Raw genomic sequence first — 24,790 nt, 5'->3', positions numbered from 1 at the left:
CTGCTGTATAAAATCACGACTGCCTTTTGTGCATTGATCTTGTATCCTACAACTCTGCTGACTTCATTTGTTGCTCTAGAAGGTTTCCTTTGGAGTCTTTGGGATTTTCTCTATATAACGTCATGTCATTTGTGAACAGAGACAGTTTTACTTCTTCCTTCCCCATCCGGATGTGTTGTATCGCCCACTTGCTCTGGTTAGAGCTTCTAGTACAATGCTGAGTAGCAGGAGTGAAAATGGGCATCCTGTCTTGTTCTTGATAATAGGAAGAAAATGTGTGTTCTGTCACCACTGAGTGTGATACTAGCTATGGGTTTTACATAAATGCCCTTTATCGCATTGAGAAAGTTACCTTCCAGTACCAGTTTTCTCAGTGTTTTTTTTTTTTTTTTTTATCAGTACAGGGTGTTAGATTTTGTTAAATACTTTTATGCGCCAACCGAGAGGATCATGTGTTTCTTCCCCTTTGTTCCCTGAATGCAGCGTATTACCTCGACTGCTTCTTACGTGTTGAATCACCCTTGAATTTCAGGAATGAATCGCTCTTGACCGTGCTGTACAATCCTTGGAATATACTGCTGGATTTGGTTTGCTAGCATTGCGTTGAGTTTTGCATCTGTATTTCTAAGGGCTGTTGGTCTGTAGTTTTCTTTCCTTGTGCTGTACACGTCCATTTTATGCTATGCGGGTTTGTGCACATGCACACACACATTTGTGATTCACCAAAAATCCAAGCTGCTCCAAACACCCAAGACAACGTGTTTGCCCAAATAAGTTTATTATTATGCAATACGCCAGGAAGGATAACAACCAAGAAGATGTAGTTTTCCTTAGCATTGTTGTTTCTCGGCGGAGGTTCTTGAGAAAGATACAAGTCTCTGCAACTTACACCAAGTGGCCAACCCTCATCTACTGAACGAACTATGTGCCATGTTGTCAAGTGCTTTGCACACTTCTGTGTACACACCCCTTGACGTGCCGTAAAACGTCGGATTCTGCAGTTCTGTTCTAAAGGCAGGATCTCAGGTTCTGCATTCCTTATAAGCTCCCCGGGGACACTGTTGCTGCTGGTCTACGGACCACACTTGGCACAGCAAGTTCGCGGCTGTGGGTTAGGTGGGGCTGGGCCCATTCTTGCTTTGACTACTCAATACTTTGGAAACAAAACTCTCCGATCGTGAAGGCAGCCACGTTCAAACAAGAATGCTTCCGGAGGTGCTCAAGGAACACGAATGTGTGTGTATGCCCGTGCAGGAAGAGCCAAGACTTTGTTAACATGGTCAACTTGTGACATGCACGGGATCTAAGCCATCTGTGTGTACAATTCGACTTGTTTCTTCTACCCCGTTGGAAGCAAACAGAGCCAGGCCCTGGCAACACCGTGCAACTGATGAGCTTTTCCTACAGCGTGTCCAGCTTCTGCTTTTGGTGGCCTATTTTGGAAAATTAAGGCCCCTCCCCGACGTCATGGGGCTCAGCGTCTCCTGCGGCTACTTCCTGCTCATTGCTCAACATTGGGATTGAATCTGTTACCGGTCAGTTGCATTCACTCCAATACCCACTTTTTGGTGGGAGATAACAGGCTTGACTCATGGCAGTGCTGCTAAAGGGCAGGTTCGTCTGCAGGGGCTGGGGACCCTGAGCACGTGTGGGGGAGGAATACGTTGATTGGCCTTGTGGTTAGCATCTGTCCTGGCATGTCCCCCCCACATCCTTTCTCTGGTCTTTCCCCTCTGGTTCCTGCCAAATCACGAGTGGGAGCTGCCTTGCTGTTCCCCTCTCCCGAGGTCATCTTTTCTCCCATCCCAGATGTAGTTCGTGTGTCCCAGGAACTGCACGTACTGTAGCTAGCTCTGGATAACACTTTTGTCACTTCTTTTATGCCCTGAAAAGAGTACCATAAACTTTCATATGATTTGTACCTTTTGTGGAAAGATACGATGAAACGATATTTAACGTTTATTTTCAAAAGGAAACACTAAAAACATTCACAATATGGGGCTTAGGTAAATTTAAAATTTGTTTTTGAAAAATTTTGTACTCTCACACCCTTCTTAAAGTTGATGTCTTAAAAAGAAGTATATGTTTAAGAAGTTTTGAAGGACTAATTTTTATGTACTGTCAATATTGATACTTAAAAGTAAACTTGTCATATCATTCTTTGTAACATATCCAGTTACATGCCGTAATGAATAATACCCACATCACCCATGAAAAACTTTTTTTTAATGTTTCTTTATTTTCGAGAGAGACAGAGACAGAGTGCAAGGGGGGAGGGGCAGAGAGAGGGAGACACAGAATCTGAAGTAGGCTCCAGGCTCTGAGCCATCAGCACAGAGCCCGATGCGGGCAGGGCTTGAACTCACAAACTTGTGAGATCATGACCTGAGCTGAAGTCAGATGCTTAACTGATTGAGCCACCCAGGCACCCTGCACCATTACCCATTTAAAAATAAATGAACAAGCTTATCTTAATGGTCAGAAATTATACCTCAGTTCTTTGAGCTCATTCCCATTCCAATTCCCTCCCTAGAGAAATGCCTTTTATTTGTTTATTTTTTACAAGTTTATTTACCTATTCTGACAGAGACAGAGAGAGAGAGAGAATCCCAAGCAAGCTCCGTGCCATCAGTACAGAGCATGATGTGGGGCTCAGTCCCACGAACCATGAGACCATGACCTGAGCCGAGATCAAGAGTCAGACACTCAACTTACTGAGCCACCCAGGCACCCCTGGAAATGCATTTTAATGTGATGTGCAGTTAGGCTTGAAAATCTCCCACTGATGACCCTCTTGTACTTCTCTGCCAAAATTTGTATAGAAATCAAACAAAAATAAAATATAAGCAAAATAAAAATGTGTATATAAATGAAATTTAACAATTTGTAAATTCTTTGTAACTCCATCGCGTAAGACTCCGAGCATAAAAATGTCAAACATAAATTTACTTTATTTTATTTTATTTTATTTTATTTTATTTTATTTTATTTTAGTATTAAACTCCCAAAGCAACACTTTATTGGCAATGCACCTCTTGGTGAGATGGATGGGGGATGATTTACTTATTCTACTATTAGTACACAGATCACTGTTAAACTGAGCTGAGTTTCAGTGTTATTTCTGTGCCAATGTCTCCTTTTTATTGATGCTCGTGTTGAGAAACTTTGTTCACACAAATTAGATAGGACTGGAAGGAGACTCTTTATATCAATGCTACTCAACTTATTTTATTTTATTTTTTAAGTTTTTAAAGTTTTATTTACTTATTTCAAGAGCGACAGAGAGTGAGCAGGGGAGGGGCAGAGAGAGAGAGAGAGAGAGGCTCTGGCAGCGCGGAGCCTGATGCTGGGCTTGAACTCACGACCCACGAGATCATGACTTGAGCAGAAACCAAGAGTTGGTCACTTAATCGACTGAGCCACACAGGCGCCCATATTTTTTAATTTTTTTGATGTTTATTTATTTTTTTTAAAAAAATTTTTTTAACGTTTTTTTAAATTTATTTTTGAGACAAGGAGAGACAGAGCATGAACAGGGGAGGGGCAGAGAGAGGGAGACACAGAATCCGAAACAGGCTCCAGGCTCTGAGCGGTCCGCACAGAGCCCGACGCGGGGCTCGAACTCACGGACCCGCGAGATCGTGACCTGAACCGAAGTCGGCTGCTTAACCGACTGAGCCACCCAGGTGCCCCTTTTTTCTTTTTCTTTTTTTTTTTTTTAATTTTTTTTGATGTTTATTTATTTTGAGAGAGAGCAGGGGAGGGGCAGAGAGGGAGGAAGGGAGAGAGAATTCCAAGCAGGTTTCATGCTGTCAGCGTAGAGCCCGATCTCAAACCCCCAAATCATGAGAACATGACCTGAGCTGAAATCAGGAGTCCGACGCTTAACCCACTGAACCACCCAGGCCCCCCTCAGTGTTACTCAATTTAAAATGTAACTCCTTCTGAGTGATATGCCCCCCCAAACCCAAGATCATCTATCATCAAAACCTGTTTGATGAATGGACACCTGTGTAGGTCTTCCTTTAATTTTGGAGGAAACGAACTCAAAACCGCGAGGTTGGCCCAATAACTCGTTGCCTAATTATTGGAGTGATTCACTTTCTGGACCATCGCCAAGTGTTTGGGCTGTCCCTCTGTTTGGCTCCCCAGAATGTTTCACACTTGAGGCCAACACACTGTTGAGAATAGGAAGGGTCTTGGTGGAAGGGTGAGGGGATCAGGAGGACCCCTTGAACTTGCTCCCCTCAAGGCAGATCCCTTGTAGGAATGAATATGTACTGAAGCAAAGACAGGAGACTGATGCTGTGAAACCATCTGAGGCCGACACGCCCCTTGGAAAATGTTCCAGTGCCTCCAGTAGGCTTGCCTAACAGTCCAGAAGTCTCCACTGGGTTGCACAGAGTTTCTGTGCTGTACCCAGCAGACACTTCGGTGTTTCCTGAGAACCACTCTCAGAGCCATGGTAGACTCACAGCGCCCTTGTCCCCTGCCATCACCTGCTGGCTCTCTTAGACACCCCCTTCCCCACCTCCCCCACCCCCCCAAAAAAACCAGTGCAGCACCCAATAAATTATTTAAACCTCCAGGATGTGTGTCTCAGAAACCAACGAATCTAATTTTTCCCCCTTAAGTCTAGTTATTTAAAAATAGTTGTCACCTTTCCAGAAGCCTCGGCCGTTTTCTGTAAGCACTGATGACCTCATCCAATGTTGTGGCTAACTCGCAGCCACGTATAATTAAGTTCTGTCTTGCCGTGTTTCTGCTGCAAGATGATGCGAGGCTTCCCTTCCTGCTACGCTGCCGTGGGAGGAGGACGCCGGGAGAAAATACCGCCGTGTGTGGCTCACAAACCTTCCACCGTCACCCCTGTCTTGTTCTGGAAGAAGGGCCTTGCGCTCTCCTGCGGGGCAAGGCGGGGGCTGTCCCTTCCCCTGTGCTCCTACTCAATTTGCCTAACAACCTGTAAAGGCAGTAGCATCATCCCCCCTTCATGGATAAGGACATCGAGTCTCAGAGAGGTTATGACTCGGTCATTGTCTTGCACCGGTGGAGGGCAAACCCAAGACTACCAGCTCGATCTGTCTTGTTACTGAGGCTGTGTGTCCTCACCCACGCGCCCGGGGCCACCTTAGACAGAAAACACCTCCTAAGCTGCGGCGGGTACCCCGGGTGGGGGTGTGGGAAGCTGTGTTGGCAGATGACTGTAGTCTTCAGAAACGCCTCGCAGATGTGAGCCTAGAGCGGCGCTCCCCAAGGCCGGACGCGAAAGGCCCAAAGCCGTCCCAGCCGCTGAAGTTCAGCAGCGCGCTTGCGCCCCCGGTAGAGCGTGGGGAGTGGGCGGTGGGACCCACAGCGCCCATCACACTGTTCCTGGAGGAACAGCCACTGCGGCGGTGGGGCGTCTGCAGGATTGCAGCGATGACAGACGGAGTGTCCTCGGAACACTGGGGACTTTGAAAGGTAGGGGGGACGAGGGGGAGAGGACGCTGTTTCGTGGGCAGCTATGAGTCGGACCTCTTGTCCCTGGGGGTGGGGAGGTGGCCTGAGGTTGCCTGCAGGTGATAACACAGGTCATTGTCTTTTCTCTTTGTCTTTTAATTGACAAGCCACAGGTTGTTCTGAATGAAGTAGGAAGTAATACAGTGTGGAGTTTATGGTTTTCACTTTGGACTCAAATGATTTCTAAGGAAGGAGAGACTATATAGGTTTATGTGTATATATATACACCTATATATATACATATATATACACATACATACACACCTGTATATACGTATATACAGGTGTGTATGTATGTGTATATATATGTATATATGTATATAGGTGTATACATATACATATACATACATACAGGTATATACATATAGGTGTATATGTATATATACGTACATATATATACACACATACGTATGTGTACTTATGCACACAGAGACAGAGACAGAGAGAGATAGAGAGACAAGGGAGAACATATAGGCATATATTCCCAGCAGATACGTATAAGCAGGCTCCAGGGATTTATGTAAATGAGAAGACATTAGAATATCTTGGGGCATGGTGAAATTTGCTTTTTTTTTTTTAATGTTTATTTTTGAGAAAGAAAGAGAGAGAGAGAGAGACAGCATGTACGTGGGGGAGGGGCAGAGAGAGAGGGAGACACAGAACCGAAGCAGGCTCCAGGCTCCGAGCTGTCTGCACCGAGCCCGACGCGGGGCTGGAGCCCACGGACCCGCGAGATCATGACCCGAGCCGAAGTCAGACGCTTAACCGACTGAACCAGCCAGGCGCCTCTGCTTTTGTGTTTTTGTTTTTAATCTCGAAGACTCTTCCGCAGGGAAACTTGGAGCTGTGGTGGGCTCACCCAGAAGTACTGTGTGTGGAAGCAGAAATGAAACTCCGAGGTGAATGCTCACAGGCCTCCGGGGTGTGGGGGAGTCATGGAAGGATGCTGGCAATGTGTCTCCCAGGCCCGGGGAGGGAGATACAAGAGAGATACAAAAATTCCTCCTGGTCCTAAAAACAACGACAACGACGACGATAAACAACAACAACAACAGCAAGTTAATTTAAATTCGAAATATAAGTAACTATTTTAAAAATCTCACTCACAGGCAAGAGAAAGGACACCTTGTTTATAATGTCGATTATGTCAGTTTAGAAATACCCATCGCAAGCAAAAGAAATCAGGAGGCAGAGTATCTCCTTTGCCTGTAGACGCCCCGATTGTATTTTACACCTGAAACTAACATAACCCTGTATGTTCATTATACGTCAATAAAAAAAAAATCCCTAAGATTAAAGTAAGGTATTACTGCTCAGATCCAAGTAGACTCCTTTGCAATAAAGTTTGTAGGGATTCCCAGGCCCCACCCTAGACTTACTGAATCCGATCCCCTTGGGATGAGAGCCTGAAGGCTGCATTTTAAAAGCTCTCTGGGCAATTCTGATGTGTCATGCTCTGTACTTGGGAATGTTCTAGCAGAGCAAAGATGGCTGTGCATTGTGACTCAGATGAGCTAATTATTGGCCTATGAAGAGCACTTGGTATTTTTATGAGCATTCTAGAGAAGTGTGGGGTGGGGAGGGGGACGATGTTGATTCCTGGCAAGCTTGAATTCTGTTTGCATTTGCTCGTGTCTGTAACATTCTGGCTTTCCATTCCAACATCTCCACACCCTACCTGGCCTGATCCCTCAAAGATCACTCAACGTCCACTTGTGAACAAAGATGTCTGCTCTGTGCTCCTGTCTCTTTTTTGGGGCCCTGGTGAGCCAGGCTAGGTCAGAAGGCCCTTTTTATTTTATTTATTTATTTAAAAAAATTTTTTTTTAACATTTATTTATTTTTGAGACAGAGAGAGACAGAGCATGAATGGGGGAGGAGCAGAGAGGGAGACATGGAATCGGAAGCAGGCTCCAGGCTCTGGGCCATCAGCCCAGAGCCCGACGCGGGGCTCGAACTCACGGACCGTGAGATTGTGACTTGAGCTGAAGTCAGACGCTCAACCGACTGAGCCACCCAGGCGCCCCCAGAAGGCCCTTTTTAATCTAGTTATAGAGCAAACATGGAGCAAGTCCCAGACGACGTGCCTCAGTTTCCATTCTAGTCTGGTCCTGTCATCACCGAAGGCATCCAAAGGCATCCAAAGCCCCCAGAGTCACCTCTAAGCCAAAAGGGCTCCACATTTATGGTTTATATATAGTTCCCTCCACCCTCCTGGTTGGTAGACTTTCCACTCTCTGTCTCCTCCTTAGTTTGGGAGTCTCATCTTGGTTGCTGCAAGTGACAGAGGGGCTACGGAAGTCGGAAGACGATTCCGATGCTTTTTCTACCCAAGCACGGACACTAGTCGGAGTCTTTTCAGCTTTTCAATATCTCAAACAGATTGCCTCCCATCTCCATTATTCAACTTATTTGGACACTGATTTGTCTTCCAGTCGCTCCTATTTAAAATCATCATGGCCTTCTGGATAATTCTCAGGAAACTCTCCCTGAAGGATTTGGCAATGAGTGGCCAGAACATCGGGGCCACCGATGAGGTGGTTCCCAGCTTGGGTTGTAGGCTCTTTGGGAAACAGAGATATCTAACTACCTTGAATAATGAGGGCGGCAGGAAGGAGAGGCAGGTAGAAATAAGAAATCTCACGGAAATGGGAAAATGTTTGCAAACTGGAGAGTCGCTGAGGATACGGTAGGGCCTCAATGACAGGACTGTGTTGTTCCTCCCTGGCAGTCCAAATGTATGAACCTCAGCCAGAATTTCGCAACATCAAACATGCCGACTCAAATACTCTCTGCGTGACTCAAAACCAAACTTTCCAAGAGAGAGGCTCTGCCTTGATTGGGTTTGGTGCTAGGCTACCTCAGTCTTCTGGCCAGACTACAGATGGGCTACCTTTGAGCTAGGGGCCCACTTGTGGTCTAATCAGCTGTGGCCAGGGAGAGTGCTGGATGGGAGTAGAGAGCCCATCATAGGAACCATGGCCACTGTCATAGGTTGGGTTCCGTAGAAGCCGACCCTGAGGATTAGTGTGAAAGTAAGTGACTTATTCAGAAAGTGTTCCCCTGGAAAAAGTAGTAGAGAAATGAGGAAGTGAGATCTAGACATCTAGACGGGAAGTCAGGAGAGGAGGGGTACAATATCTAGCCAAGTCCCCAGGAAGGGGGGTTTGGTTCAGTGCCTCAGGGGGAGCTCTGGAGATAGGGTAGGTCCCACCTCAGAGTCGTCCCAGTCAGGGCAAGGCAACTGGGACATTCATCCCCGTGAACTCATTAGTCTTGGGTAATGGTTGGCCTGAGGCACAAACTCCTAGACATTTCTAGCGTTTCTTCTGCAGGCAAGGTAGCTGCTGGCAGCCAGAAGGCAGTCCTTCTTCAGGGAGATGTAAAGCCCAGTGTTGCGAGTGACAGCACTCTGACAGGCTGTGCTCACGAAACGGTCAAAGCATCTGACGGACTGTGGACTGTAGCACTGACATCATCTGCTACAGCCAGCTGAAGAATGTGCTAGAGAGGCTCTCTTCACCAGAGCGCTGTGGTCGTCGCTGACGCCATAAGCTGACTAAAGTCTTCCCCACATTGCCTGACTGTGACGACGACCCAACGAGCCGGGAGCTTAGGTTCGGGTCGTAAAACGTGCAGTCGTGTGTCTAGGGCCTGTGTCTACAGTATGGCACCTGCAGAAATGGCCAACCGAGGCCAACATACATCAAAGGCCGACACACAGCAGACAAGGTCACGTTCACCAGACTCTGGCTCTTTTCAGTGTAGGAAGAAGGGAGGAACTCTTTTCAACCAAGTCAACAAAGAGAAATTAACTTCCTTATTAATCACCGAGAAATACCACTTCAAATACCTGATACAAACACAGCACGTCTGTCTATAGAGCCGGCTCCATTTTTATTTCCGCAAACTCTCCTCAGTTTGAGGAGCGGCAGTATTCTGTATCACCTAGAAGCTAAGCTTTCGGGATTCCCTGGCTGACTGTGCGGTCCCTCTTTTGGGGACTATCCCCACACTGGAGCCCGCACCATCCGGGCTTTCCCGTGTCCCATCGGATGGTAATCTCTTTAGAGATACGAACAGGGACCCACTCACGGGGATACAAATATTCAACTGTTGGCTCTCAGGGTAAAGTGTATTCTTATACACACATACACACAACTTTATTGTATCCTTGAATGATATAAAGGATGTATAGCTCACAATTTACAAATGATAGTGATATACGATACTCTGTGTTGTAAGTTCCATAGCACCAACTGATTTTCACAGAGTGCTTTCCACTGATTTTTCGCTAAACTCTTCTGTCTCTGGGCAGCCTACAGCTGCGGTTGATGAACGAGGAAGCTCCAACCTGAATGTTGGTCGGCATCTTCATTTATGTGAACAGGTAAGACAAACACGGGGATGTGTGTTGGAACTTCACTCAACGACAAGAGTGACGTCAAAAATGGTTCTGGGGACCACGGCTGGAAGAACATCAGCCCCGTCCCCAAAGGGCTCACAGTCTCACGGGAGAGACGATATGTAAAAGCATGTGACAAGGCGACAATGACTCTGATGGAAACACAAGGAAAGAGAGCCCTGTGGGAGCCCTGTGGGAGCCTGTCCCACTGGATCAGGAGGCCACCCCAAAATGGGACACTCGGTGCGGCACGTAGCTTCTAGAATCACAGCTCGTCACCTGCTACACAAGGGACTAGAAGATGGTGTTTCAACTTGGCAGGGTCTATGTGTCTTCGGCACTCCCCAGGTACTCCACTCCCCGCAGGGCGCGCCCTGCAAATTTCACGCTATGACAACGTCTATTCGGTTGAAAAAGCTTAGGGTGATACACACCCCTACCTACAAATAGCTTAGTAACGTAAGCAAAACACAACAGCGGCCGCTGATATCGCCTTCCTGCGGTTGTAAAGGATGAAATTCTCAAGGAATGCGTCCCACCCTCACGTGGCCCAACCAGTGCCTTGTGAAGCCCTTTTCTGTAAGTGTGAGTGCTATGTTCTGCGCCTCGAGTCAACGTGGATCTCCTATCCAGTTCACAGGTTGACGGTGCACCTTCCACAAGTACCCATAGTCAGCCCAGCGCTCAAGGAAAATAAAGGCAAGCCGTTGACAGGGGCGGTGCGAGTTTGAAAAAAATGTTGCAAATCTGTGTCTCCGTCCTTCCTGAGAACGAACGGCGGGGGACGCAGGTCAAGATTTACACTGCTCTGTAATTTTAGACTGCACTTCAGGACTTACCTTATCCTAGGACTTCGGCTCTCACGTTTTTTACAACGCGATACTTCCGATTTCCCCACATAAATAGCCATTAGATGGACTAATGGAATGAAAAGAATTTAGAAAGAGCGGGCGGGTTAAAGAGACAGCCGGATATAAAGGTAATATATATTCTCTTTTATTTTCCTGAGTGCAAATGTTGTTTTTACGTTTTTAACGTTTAAATTCAGGTTAGTTAACATACCGTGTAGGATGGGTTTCAGGAGTAGAACCAGGGATTCATCACTCACATGTAACACCCAGTACTCATCCCAACAGGTGCCCGCCTAATGCCCATCCCCCATTTAGCCCCTCCCCCACCCAACACCCCTCCAGCGGCCCTCAGTTTGTTCTCTGTACTTAAGAGTCTCTTCCGGTTTGCCTCCTCCTGTGTTTTGATTTTTCCTTCCCTTCCCCTGCGTTCATCTGTTTTGTTTCTTAAATTCCACAAATGAGTGGAATCATATACTTATCTATTTAATTTTCCTAAATATTCTCACTCCCACACACTCACACCCCCATACACCTCTTTCACTTCCTTACTCTCTCTCTCCCTCTCTGTGGGTCCTTCTTCCATCTTTTTTTCCATGTGCCACCCTTTGGCTTCTCCTCCCCACCCCCACCCCCCCACCCCTGCACTCCTAGACAGTATACTCAGATGGGGAACTGCCTTCAAGCCTCAACTGACTTAGAACCTTTCACTGAATACACAGATAAACCAGGTATTTTTCAACTGCTTTGGAGAAGGTCTGCAATTAGCTAGACATGCGCATGGATTTTTCTTTCTCTCACTGAAGGGTATTTTGGGGACACATTTAATGTTAAGCCAGTGTTGCCCAAACTGTGTTCCGTGGAACAGTTAGTGTTCTTGGAGATGATAACAAGCGTTCTGAGTTGACCAATCGCCTCTTTAATGGTCCGGGGAACACACTTTGGGAAACACCCATCTCATGCAGTAAGACTTTTCTTTTTTCTGTGCTAAAGGGCTGAGGAAAGGAGCCCTCAGATTCCATCCCAGCCTCCAAGGGCTGCCCCTCTGGGGACGGAAGCGGCGGTCTGTGATGGGGGTCCCTGCTTACTTTCTCACTCCCGCTCATATTTGACAAGCTTCCCACCCCGACTCCTGCTCTGCCCTCCAGGATGAACAGAAGCTTGTCCACGGCCCCCTCGTGATCTTCGACTTTGAAAGGGTCTCATAAAGCAGCCGTGGCCCGGCACTAGCTTTCTAAGCCTGTTCTCTTGTGGTTCCGTTGGCCTTTGTGCTGACAAGCAAGCATCTTCCACAAAGACTCTGATCCCAGAACCTTGAGGAGGTTGTGTTTAAGCTCTCTTGGACCAGCCATTGAATCCTGATCTGTGGGCCACTCGCCCTCCCTTCTAGATGGTGTCAAAATTATTTAGACTGTCTTATTAAAGGTGTTATCCTATAAAAGATGGCTTTAAAGCCTCCAAACAGGGGACCCCGTGCCTGCCTTACCTGTTGTTACAGAAAGCGACTCCCCAGGTCTTCAGCAGGTATGGATGTGTGCTGGGCTGCAGTACCTTACTCACAGGGGTGTGTTGATGAGTTGAAGGTCAATGTAGCATCTACCGATTCTACGGCCTGCAGGCCAGAATTCTGAGAATTAATACAAAATGCACACTATTCGTGAGACAAGGTAATTTCAAAAAAAGGTAGCTCGGGGTAAAATGTGTGTTAGGCAAGAAATAGAGTTGCTGGTAAGGAACATAGGAGGACAGGAGAGGGTTGGGGGAGCCCTGGTGCCCTGGTGGGGTCTGGGGGCCCAGACTCGTCCTGTTTAGTTCTGTGGCTGGGCTGATGAGCAGCTTTGGATCATTGGATGCCGTCTGTGGTTTTCCTACTCGGGGATAATATTCTGGGTTTGTATCCATGGTCAGACCTGCTGTGTTGCCTTAGTGGAGACACTGGCAGAGGAACAGATTTTCTAGTTCAGTTCACGTGAGTTGGCCTCTAATCAACCTGGAAAACAGACAGACTCACGTCTCTGAAGGGGCAGAGCTGAGGTCCCTAACCTTTAGTCACCTCACTAAGGTCTGCCAAGGGCCAGCCTGATGATGCCTTACCCTGGCAGCAAGTCCCCTGGTGTCACCCTTTGGTGGGATGTCACTCGGGGATTCCCAGACCAACCAAGAATGTTTAACCGGGGCTTTTTTTTTTTTTTTTTTCCTGTAGCGCTAACAGTAACTCTCTGGCCTCACTGTTCACCCATTAAGACGGTTGCCTTGTAGAAAAGAGCTCCTTGAAGTCTGACAGATCTGAGTTTTAGTGGGACTTCTGCCACTTACTGTTTGGGGGGCCTTGCCTATGTCAGATAACTTCTCCAGGCCTGAAGTTTTTGTGTGTGTGTAAAACGTAAATTCCTACCGCATGGTTGTAAGGAAGTTGCACGGGTGAATAGTGATATATGGAAGACAGGTGACCCAGTGCCTGGGTGAAATAGGGCAGGCTACTGTTTACGGAAATATTTGCGAGAGAGAGAGAGAGAGAGAGAGAGAGAGAGCGCGCGCCCAAATCTTTTCCTTAGAGTGAGGGAGGAGGGGAGGATCACTAGATAACGCCACCAAGGGAGAAGGCTCTGCTAGACAGAGGACAGGTGCGAATGTGGAGTCCTGCCCGTATCCTGCAGGTAGAACGGGCCACCAAGTCCCCTGCAGCTGAAGAGTTCCGATTCAGGTGCCGCAGGAAAGGCGGGGGAATCACCTTGGCCTCTCCGTTGAGTGGCGCTTCACCCGGTCACCCCCGGGACCCAGCAGGTCTCCCAGGGAGCCGTGGTTACTAGGCGCGAGAGCGTCCATGGCAACCGCCAGCCACAGCGTTCCTCCCGCGCCCGCCGCCCGCCCCTCCTCCTACGGGCCAATCATCTCCCGAAGAGCTGGCAGGGGCGGCCGTTGAGTGGTCCGCGGGCGCTGACGTCACAGGTGGGAAAGGCGGGGCCAGGGCCGGACCGGTAGGGGTCCCAGCCCTCAAGGGCGGGACTGCGCGCCGACAGGTGAGTGGTCTCACCGGCTCCTGCGTGCCGCTGGGACGACCCCTCCAGGGTCCCCTTCCCCAGTGAGGCCCCAACGTCTGACCTCAGAATTGGGGGTGAAGTGGAAACCCTGGAATTCCTCTCCCCCACCTGCACCTCCCTGCTCCCACCCCTCAAAATAGAAACCGTCCAAACCCACTGGTACCCACTACCCAACCCCTACCCGGTGCCTTTGCAACTTACATTTCCCATGCTCTGCAAGGATTGAGGAGTTATTTCTAAATACGGAACCAGCAGAGGGGGCGTCCGACCCCCCCCCCCACCCCCCGCCCCTGTGCTCCCTCGTGTGATTTCTCAGTGCTGTGCTGTTCCACTGTCGCGCTGTGTCCTGCTTCATTAGCCGGGTTTCTAAGTGCCACCAAGGGGAGGGCCCTACAAACACTTGGCCGCTCAGAGAGGGTTCCTGAGGTTCCCATCAAGGCAGGTGTTCTCCCGCGGCCTGTGGCCATTTGTGTTCCTGCTCTGACCATGAAGCTCTTGTATTTTGACCGTTTAGACCAAGTCCCTTTATGTTTCCCCCCTGGATGCTTATAATGATGCAGGTAAGCATTTTAGAAATGGGTTAAAATTAGTTGTCTGGTCACTGTGAAAAAAGGCAAGCAAATTGTTTCACTACTAGGCAAAGTGTTTTGGGGTTTCTGATAAAATATTCTGCTGTTTCTTTTTTCTTTTTATTTATTTATGTTTAAATGTTTATTTTGAGAGAGAGCGAGCATGAGCAGGGGAGGGGCAGAGAGAGAGAGAGAGGGAGAGAGAGAGAGAATCCCAAGCAGGCTCCGTGCTGTCACTGCAGAGCCTGATGTGGGACTCGATCCCAAGAACAGTGAAATCATGACCTGAGCCGAAAGCAAGAGTCGGCCTCTTAACCGACCCAACCACTCAGGCGCCCCAACTCTTTTCTTTTTAAAATGAAATACTTTCCGCAGTAGAGCATTCAAGCATCCATGCATCCGTCATGAGGCCTCCCTCCTATGTACCCCCTTGGGAATCGTGTCCCTTCTTTTCCTTTCCTGTCTGGTTTCCACGGCTCCCAAATGCTGAGGTCAGAGGTTGGGGCCTCACTGGGGAAGGGGACCCTGGAGGGGTCGTCCCAGCAGACTACCTACCAGAATTTAGTGTTTACTTCTACTCTGTGTATTTTTATACCTTTACTACTTATGTATTTGTCCAAAAATGAACGTATAATGTTGTTTTTCGAGTTTATATAATGGTGTCATGCTTTACATGCTCTAGGTCATGCATTTTAACTGCCCTGTGATAATGCTTTATGAACTTCCTACTGATGATGTGTGCATACTCCTGTTGATAGACTTTTCGACCGTTTGCTTTTAAAAATTGTTAGAAACATATTCTGGTACATTCTAATTGCGTACACACTCAACTTTCTCTAGGTATATATCAAAAAGTTGAATTGCTGAATAGGGAAGGTGCCTTTTCTTTTCTTTTTTCTTTTTGTTAAAGTATGTTTTTATTTATGTTGAGAGAGAGAGAGAGAGAGACAGGGAGTGAGTGGGGGAAGGGCAGAGAGAGAGAGGGAGACAGAATCCCAAGCAGGCTCCAGGCTGACAGTGCAGAGCCTGATGTGGGGCTTGAACTCACCAACTGTGAGATCATGACCTGAGCCGAAATCAAAAGTTGGACCCTTTAACTGGCTGAGCCACCCAGGCCCCAGGGGAAAGCGCTTTTTCAACTTTACTAGAGACTGCCCCATAGCTCTCCAGTGTATGCTCACGTATATTTCCACTCTCGGTGACGGGAGTGCCTTATTCAACATTTTTTTTTTTTAATTTTTGGAAGAAAGAGATTATTTCGCTTTTCCTGCCTTCTTGTTTAACATCTGCTTAAAAAGAAACTGCTTTAATGCTGAAATCTGATGCAATTTTTAAAAATTCTGCTGCTCATTAATGTATTGGGGGCAGAGTTTTCTTTGTGTTCCAGTTTGAAACTGGCAGTCATGAGATGGCTATGACCAAGGGGGCTAAGGGGGACTGTATGTGATTATTTCAAGCCTATCTTGGTCACTGATCTGAGGCAGAGTGTGAAGCAAGTCATGTACACCCACTCTACTTGTCATATCTTCTGCAGAAGATGATCTACAGGTTTTTATACCTTAAAATATTTATGAGTTTAAAGTCTTCCCTAAATATGCTAATAAAATATGTTTATCCAACCGAAGGTCATCTTTTGGATTGTCAGCGGAGCCTCCCAGTACTTAACAATCTTTGTGTGATTGATTGTATTTTTGGCATGTTAATATTTATAGAAGACAATTATAGCATTTTTTTCCCCAGTAGGTAAATAACTATTGCCTCCACATTAAATAAATATAGTCAAACACTGTATTTGACTTGATTTCTTAAAATGTTTTTCGGTCATGCCTAAAAGTATAATAATAAAAAAAAAACAATCGCATAATTTAGGGTCTGAATTTTTCCACAGCTATTTTCGGTCATTTTTCCAAAGAATTTGCTTGGTTTACTTGCAAATAGGAGACATTTATAGCATCAGCTGATTATCTTAGTATGTGCTGCATGAGCCCTGTTAAGATGTGCCTGAGTTAGAATTTAGAGATTTAAATGTTGTCAAAGGCACATCATCAAAGTAAGCTATAGGCTTTTTAAAAACTGAGGTATTATTCCCTCCTTAAAAGTTTGGTAGAATCCATCAACAAATCCATCTAGGTATGAGGTTTTCTTTGAGGAAAGATTTTAAACTATAGATGGAGTTCCTTTAACTACCAGAGGGCTATTCAGGTGATCAGTTTTCTCTTTAGTCAGTTTTGGTTGTTTGTATGTTTAAAGAATTTTGTCCATTTCATCTGTGTTGCTAAATTCCTTGGCATAAAGTTGTTAGTAACATTGCTTTATTAATGGTCTAATGTGGGCAGGGTGTATGGCAATACCTCTTTTTCATTCTTGATATTGGTAATTTTTCATCTCTTTTTATCCTGATCAGTCTGGTGAGAGGTTTATCCATTTTATTGTTAGAATTTCACTGCTTTTGTTTTTCTGTTTGTCTGTTTTCTAGTTCATTGATTGTTCTCTTCTTATTATTTCTTTCCTTCTACTTTGGCTTTACTTTGCTTCCATCCTCCCCACCCCACTATTAAGAATAAAGTGGAGAGCACTGATTTTAGCTAATTCTTATTTTCTAGAATAATCACTGAAAAATCACCAAACACTGTTTAAGCTGAATCTCACAATTTTGACGTGCTCTGTTTTTATTCTCATTCAGTTCAAAATATTTTCTAGTTCCCCATGTGATTTCTTCACTGACCTAGAGGATAAGTAGAAGTGTGTTAATTTCCTACGATTTGAGAAATTTCCAAATATCTTTCTATTCTGGATTTCTAATTTAGTTTGATATGGTCAGAGAACATATTCTGTATCATTTCAGTATTTTATGTTTATTGAGAACTTGTTCAATGGTCAGTATATGGTCTACCTTGGCGAATATTCTGTGCAGTTGGATATAGTATGTAATCTGTTTAAAGATATTTTTTCTTTCAGTTTTACTGAGCCAAATTGAAATAAATATAGCACTATATAAGTTTAAGGTATACAGCATAATGTCTTAACTTACATGTGTTGTGAAATGATTACCACAATATTTGGTTAATATCTATCATCTCATATAGATACAAAGAATCTGCTGCTTTGAATGGTGTGTTCTATAGAGGCAAATTATGTCCAGTTAGTTATACGGTCCAAATAACTTATTTATCAACCAATTTTCTATTTTTTCTAACAATTACTAACAGTTGAGTGTTGAAATATCTGACCATAGCTGTGGATCTATTTCTCATTTTAGTTCTGCCAGTTTTTGCTTTATGTGTTTACAATTTTATTGATGGTTGCATAGACATTGAAGATCGTTACATCTCTTTGATTAATCCTTTTCTCCTTATTTCTCTCTTTATTTGTGATAATATCTACTGTTCTGAAGTCTGCTTGGTTTGTTATTAATATAGCCACTTCAGAATTCTTTTGATTTGTGTTTACATTGCATCTTTTTCTATACTTTTATTTTTAACTTATCTGTGTTTTATATTTAAAGTGGTTTTTTTTTGAGAAAGCATATAGTTCAATATTGCTTGATAAAAACCAGCTTAAGAATCTGTGCCTTTTAATTTGATTGTTTAAACTATTTATTGTGAATATAATTATCAGTGTGGTGGGGTTTTTTGCTTACCATCTTGCTATTTGTTTTCTCTTTGTCTTATTTTTGTCTCTTTTCTCTTGGATTAATTATGCATCTTTTTAAGTCTTCCATTTCCCCCATCCTATTAGCTGATTAGTTTTAACTCTGTTCTATTTCTTTCTTAGAGAGTGTTCCAGGTCAGGACCCCTTTATACTCAAATAACCTCATGGTGAGGACCTCAAAGAGCTTTAGTTTATGTGTATCGCACCTATTTATATTTACTATATTAGAAATTAAATTGAAAAGTTAAAAATATTATTTTTTAAAAAATAAGTATACAACTCATTATAGAGTAACGTAAATAATATGTTTTATTAAAAAGCTATGTTTCTGGAACAAAGATCATCTGGTGAGAAGAGTAACATTGTTTTACATTTTTGGCAAAGTTCTTTGATCTCTGTCTTAGAAGCTGTGTTCTCCTGTTCACTGTATTCAGTCTGTTGTGATATCACATATCACATCACTTCTGGAAAACTCCATTGTAAATCTTGTGAGAGAATGAGAGTGAAAAAAGAAAATAACACCTGAGTATTTACTATGAAAACAATTTTGACCTTGTCATCCCTGAGAAAGTTTCAAGCAAGTCTGTGGGTTCTTGGGTCATATCTTGGGAACTGATGCTCTAAATTTTACAATCTGTAGCTTAAACTTATTGAAGTACATGTTTAAAGAACATTATTCCATTTTAGTTATGACCCTTGCAATAAGACATTTCCATTTCAGCTCTCCATCATTTGTGCTATTATGACCATATAATTTACTTCTATTTTTGTTATAAACCCCACAGTAATTTTTTGTTATTTCACTTTACACAACCATCTTTTAAAGAAATTTAAAAGTTACAAAAGGATATCTTTTATATTAGCACACATACTTACCATTTCCGATACTTTATTTCTTTGTGTAGATCCAAGTCTCTATCTGGTATCATTTCCTTTTGCCTGAGGAATTTCTTTTAACAGTTCTTTTGGTGCAGTTCTGCTGATGATCAATGCCCTTGGCTTTTGTTTTCATGGAAAAATTTTATTCCACCTTCATCTTTGAAGGATGCTTTCACTGGATATACAGTTGTAGGCCTACACTTTCTCCCAGCCACTTAAAGATGTTGTTCGATTGTCTTCTGGCTTGCATAGTTTTTGACAAGAATTTTGCACTACTGCTTACCTTTGTTCATGTCTTTGTAGTGTGTCTTTTTGCTCTGATTCGAGTTTTTCTCTTTATTGCTGATTTTCAGCAATTTGATTATGATGATCTTTGAGGTGATGGTGGGTATGGTGATTATGATGGTAGTGTTGTGTGTGCATCTGTGTGCATATGTATAGGGTGTGTTTACCCTCTTGGAGTGTTTAGAGCTTCTTGGACCTGGGAATTTATAGTTTTCATCAAATTTGGAAAATATACAGCCATTATTTCTTCAAATATTTTTTCTGTCTCCCCTTTCTATATGACATTCCCAAGTACATGATTTAGTCTAACACTTGATGATATGCCTATGTTCCCAAAGATTCTCTCTCTCTCTCTCTCTTTTAAGTTAAAAAAGCCTGTACTTTGGTTTGATTAGATTTGAACTCACTAACTAGACTATGTCTAATTTGCTGTTAATCCCATCTAGTGGAATTTTTCAAGTATATACTGTATAAGAACGTATTTTATGTTTTATTCCTAAAGTTACATTTGGTTCTTTTAAAAATCCTCCAAGTCTCTCTTCATTATGTTCTTGTTTTCCTTTAACTACTTCCATGTTGTTTGCTTGTTCTACCACATCTTTCCTGTTGACTGATTTTTTTTTCCTAATCATATGTCACATTTTTCTGCTACTTGCCATGTTTGGTAATTTTGATTCAATGCTGGACATTGTTATGTTACATACATAAATGTCTTGATGTCATCAGGCAATCAAATTACTTGCAGATTAATTCGATCCCTTTGAGGCCTCTTTTTAAGCTTTGCTAGAATGACTCGTCAGTACTTTCATTCCAGAGATGGGTCAGCCTCATCTCTAACGTGTGACTCCTCGGGGTCTCCATGGAATGCTCCAGATTATCATCAACAACTCTCCACTCTGATTGGTCTGAGTTCAAAATGTCTCTCCACCCTCTGTGATCTCTAGAAATTGTTCAGTAACAACCCTGGCATCCTTCTTTGCCAAAGTTTGTGGAGCGTCCCTTGATGTATGTACAGCCTGTTGCTCAGCAAAAACTCAAGCGGATGCCTACATAGACTTAGGGAGCTTGACTTATTCTGGAATCCTGCTTCACAACTTCCAGCTGTGTCAGCTTCTCAAAGTTCTGATCTCCTCCTCGACTCACACATGTTGACAGGCTCTGATCCGTTTTCATCTGTTTTTCCCATAATCTGGAAGCTGCCTCCAGGCAGAATGCCAGGACAATCAGAAGGCTTGCCTTATTTGTTTCTCTTCTCTCAGGAATCAGAGTCTCGTGCTGCTTATTGTCCAGTATCTGAAAACAGGTGTTTCATATATTTGCTCTAGTTTTTTAGATGTAAGAGCCTAAGTCTAGTCTTCATTACTCTATCATGGTTGGAGGTGAAAGTCTATTTTGAATTTTTAAATATTGCTTAGGCCATGACACTCTCAGTTTCTTTGAGCAATAATGACTCGAAATAGAAGATGTTGCCATGCTGTTGTCTTTTGGTTGGTCCTCCTGAATGACTTTTGAGATGGCTGACTGGAGCTAGAACTTCTGTTGTGTGACTGTATAGAACATTGTGTATCATGTAGAATATTGTGTCTCTGTGTGAAACTTACTGCCACCCACGAGGAGCTCTACATCTGTGAACATTAAACAACTGAGCTTTATGCATCAGATTCCAGATTTTTAAATTACGTCCCATCCCTAATTTAAAAATATAGCACTGGAAACTTTTGTAAACTCTATTGAATTTCTTCATCCGTACGTCTCCTCTGGGTTATGAACCGCAGCATTTCAAAAATCACCACTCAGAGTGGATGACTCATGGTTTGACAAACATGGGTTTAGATGCCTCAGGACCTCAACGTAATAGGTGCTGGGCAAACATATGTGGTAATTCTACTCTTGGAATTCCTCGGTTGAAGGACCAAGGGAGTCGCTAGCTTTTCTTGTCAAGAATTAAGAAAATCCAAGTAAGAGGGGTCCAGTGCCTGCTTGAAGCTTCTTGCTGAAGGAAAGATGACAAGATTATTTCTAGATTTGACTGGAGAAGAGTTTAGAACTGAAAGTAGCCATGGGGACCCGAAGGGCTCGAGTTGCTCTGAATTTGCTCTTCCGAAAAACAGCGTTTAGCTTTCAAACGGAGGTGAAGAGATGTGACTGATTATTAAGGTTTCTTTTTCACCATCATGCTTCTAGGTTTGGCCAGTACAAGGTGTTTGGGCACTGAGGGAGGGAAGAATTGGGAAAAAGTCAGGAAGGTAGGGTTGTGTGGGCCACCACCACTGGCAGTGGGCAGCTGTTTCACCACATGTGGAACGAGTACATTTTGATTTGACCACAATTCTACAAATAGATAATTTTGTGGTTTGGGGGCCAAAGGCCTCAAGACATAGCTATTGAAATAATCATCAAATATTTTTTTTTTTCCCAAGACAGGTATGGAATTGGATCTGATTTATTTTTCCTTTTTAGTAAATGGGTCCATAGACACTGACCCCCAAGTAGAATGACATTTAGATGCTGGAAAGTATGTCACAGACTATGGCATCTTGCCTTTCTGGACTAATAACGATCAAAAGTTCCAAACAATAGAATACTTTTCAAGGGGTAAGCAGGAGGAAGTGGATCTCTATGTTCTAAGAGGGAGAGAAGTCAGAAACATATATTTTTAAACATGTGTGCTCTAAATGATACATAAAATGATTAAGGTAATTCAATATTTGTATTTAAAAAGCTGTGTTCAGCATCGGGCTCTGGGCTGATGGCTCAGAGCCTGGAACCTGCTTCCGATTCTTTGTCTCCCTCTCTTTCTGCCCCTCCCCCGTTCATGCTCTGTCTCTCTCTGTCTCAAAAATAAATAAACGTTAAAAAAAAATTTAAAAAGCTCTGTTCGTATGTACAAATGGGATATAAGTAGATGCAGGTTTAAAGTAGCTTTAAAAACGATGCAGATGGTGGGGCGCCTGGGTGGCTCGGTCAGTTAAGCATCCGACGTCGGCTCAGGTCATGATCTCGCCGTCTGTGAGTTCGAGCCCCGCGTCGGGCTCTGTGCTGACAGCTCAGAGCCTGGAGCCTGCTTCTGAGTCGCTGTTTCCTTCTCTCTCTCTGCCCCTCCCCTGCTCACGCGCGCTCTCTCTCTCTCAAAAATAAACATTAAAAAAAATGATACATATGTTGGCATATGAATAGGAAAAATCTGGAAAGAAACAACTATTAATGAACCATTCAATGTCCACTTGGGGGGATGGATGGATATTTATCTTTTACTTTATATACTCTTTTGTATTGGTAGTTGAAAAAGGTAACGTTTATCGAACATTGTATTTGTGCCCAGAACTGTGCTAAGCAATCCAAATACTTACCATTGTCTTGCTTGGTCTTCACAATTGCCCTAGAATGTCTATACTGGAGGTGCCTTGAGGTGGCATGTTGCCAGGAAAAGGGAGCTAGGCACCTGCCTTGAGCTGTGTTTGCAAAGCAAGCACACGGTTGTTACCCAAACAACCAAGGATCGCTTGGTGTGGGGGATTCTGCCAGGCAACCCCTTTTTATTAACATCTCTCTTAACAGTCCAGAGAATTAAGCGCTATTATTATTCCCAATTTAGAGATGAGGAAATTGAGGCACAGAGAGTTTAAGTAACTTGCCCAGTGCCTCACAGCTAGCAAATAGCAGAGCCAAGATTTGAATCCCTGTCTGTTAAAATGCGTATTTCAGGCTCTTCATGTAGATTTGTTACGAGATAATAACAAATTTAAATCATAATTAAAACAAAAATTCAGCAGCTCAGGTGGCTCACCTAAAAACTGTGATTTTAGTGTAGTCTAGAAACAGAGATGGGAAAAAAATCCTTTTGGAGCATATGATCGCCAGGAAAGGTGGCTGTCGAATTAGAACAGACACCTAATACGTTAGGGAACACTGCTACTAAAACTAAGTCAAATGTGGCTTTTAATTTTTAAATTTTCACCAAAGGTGAATTTATGGGACTGTCTATTTTTATGTTACCCCCCCCCCCCCCCCCCCCCCGCTTTAAACAGGAGAGACTTACAAACTGTCTGAGCATCATGGAGCCTCCAGGTTCTACATTAACAGCAACTTACGCCCACCCTAAACCAACACCAACCAATTTTCTACCAGCCGTCGGTACTCTGGCATCCAGCTACAGGGACCGCTTCCCCCACAACAATGTGACCCATCCCTTGAGCCTTCCTTGGAGACCAAGCACGTACTACAAAGTAGCCTCCAACTCACCAACCTTGGGCCCGTACTGCACCAGATCTCAGAAGGTGTGCGACAATACCATGCTTCCCTTTGTTTCCAACCGAACCACTCTCTTCACAAGGTATACTCCTGATGACTGGTATAGGTCCAATCTAACCAACTATCTCGAATCTGACACTTCCCGACATAATTCCGAGAGGCTAAGGGTAGATACGTCTCGCCTGATTCAAGACAAGTATCAACACACAAGAAAAACTCAGGCAGACTCCACGCAAAATTTGGGAGAACGAGTCAATGACATAGGATTTTGGATATCTGAGATCACTCATGAGTTGGACGCAATGATTGGAGAGACAAATGCACTCACTGATGTTAAGAAAAAATTGGAGAGGGCCTTGATGGAGACAGAAGCCCCTCTTCAGGTAAATATAAGACCTTTTGATGAAAAAACACTATGTATTTATATGATTGTAACCCACTGGTTGAATTACTGAGGTTATTACCTATTATGTTTTCCTTCACCTGTAGAAGCCAACCTCCTATCAATGCATCTGTAATTAATTTCACCATTGGTAAAACCGTTATGAGTTTCATACAGAACAGCCATTTAAATAGAAAGAATTCTGAATGCAAAGCAAAGGAGGCTAACTAGAGACATATTCTTTTTTTTTTTTTTTTAATTTTTGAGGGAGAGAGAGTGAACGTGAGCAGGGGAGGGGCAGACAGAGGGAGACAGAGAATCCCAAGCAGGCTCTACACCATCAGTGCAGAGCCCTACTCAAGACTCAAACTCACGAACCATGAGATCATGACCTGAGCCGAAATCAAGAGTCGGCGCGTAACCGACTGAGCCACCCAGGCGCCCTGAGGGACATTCTTAAGACACACAACGTTTTATGGTGAGAATGCCATCTTCCCATCTATTAAATAGGCTGCTTGGTCATTGCTGTCCCATTATTTGAGGAAAAAAGTACCGTTCTTTCAATCTGTCTCGTGAAAGGCCTCCCGTGCGTATGCTGATTCCTTTTGAGGGTACAGTGGAAAATGTTCAAGGAGACCATCTTAGGAGATAGAATGAGTTTGACTGAATAGAGAAATGGGCCTGAGGTCAAGCCAGTTCTGGTGATCGTGGGGGCAGCATTTTAATTTGTTGCTGGCCTCTGGTTACCTCTCACCCCCGAATGTGTGATGGGGGGGCCCCTTCCAAGCTCATTCTATGCCCCCCCCCAACCATTGAAAGAAGACATTCTGTATTTGAAGATGCGTAAGTTACAGAAATTATTTCTGGAGGTGTATATATACTGATGAAGCTAACACCATTTTTCTTCATGCTTGTATGACTCATTTCCCACGTGATGAGCATTTGCAGGAGGTCTTTGTTATGACATCTGTGGCAG

General features: G+C 44.1%; 1 protein-coding gene and 1 long non-coding RNA gene across 3 annotated transcripts in view; one reads left to right on the top strand and one right to left on the bottom strand.

The window, feature by feature from the left end:
* Positions 1-6,223: 6,223 nt before the first annotated feature.
* On the bottom strand, positions 6,224-13,601 carry LOC113595974 (uncharacterized). The gene is made up of 3 exons (XR_003416673.2): positions 13,487-13,601; positions 12,242-12,382; positions 6,224-6,513 (listed from the first exon to the last, which is right to left on the bottom strand). It is a non-coding gene; the product is annotated as an uncharacterized LOC113595974 (long non-coding RNA).
* A 52-nt stretch (positions 13,602-13,653) lies between these two features.
* Positions 13,654-24,790, top strand: part of TEKT3 (tektin 3) — a 32,865-nt gene continuing 21,728 nt past the window's right edge. Inside the window, exons 1-2 of one of the 2 annotated variants that reach the window (XM_027047483.2) lie at positions 13,654-13,775; positions 23,210-23,815. In XM_027047483.2, coding sequence (XP_026903284.1) covers positions 23,237-23,815 — 579 coding nt within the window. In that variant the 5' untranslated portion in view covers positions 13,654-13,775; positions 23,210-23,236. Of the gene's footprint in view, positions 13,776-14,145; positions 14,357-23,209; positions 23,816-24,790 lie in introns of those variants that run through there. The other variant, XM_015081161.3, reaches the window with a different exon arrangement.

Source organism: Acinonyx jubatus, chromosome E1 (assembly GCF_027475565.1).
Source record: "Acinonyx jubatus isolate Ajub_Pintada_27869175 chromosome E1, VMU_Ajub_asm_v1.0, whole genome shotgun sequence".
NCBI lineage: Eukaryota > Metazoa > Chordata > Mammalia > Carnivora > Felidae > Acinonyx > Acinonyx jubatus.
The sequence above is the reverse complement of the archived record's forward strand: the minus strand, read 5'-3'. Positions and strand labels throughout refer to the sequence as shown.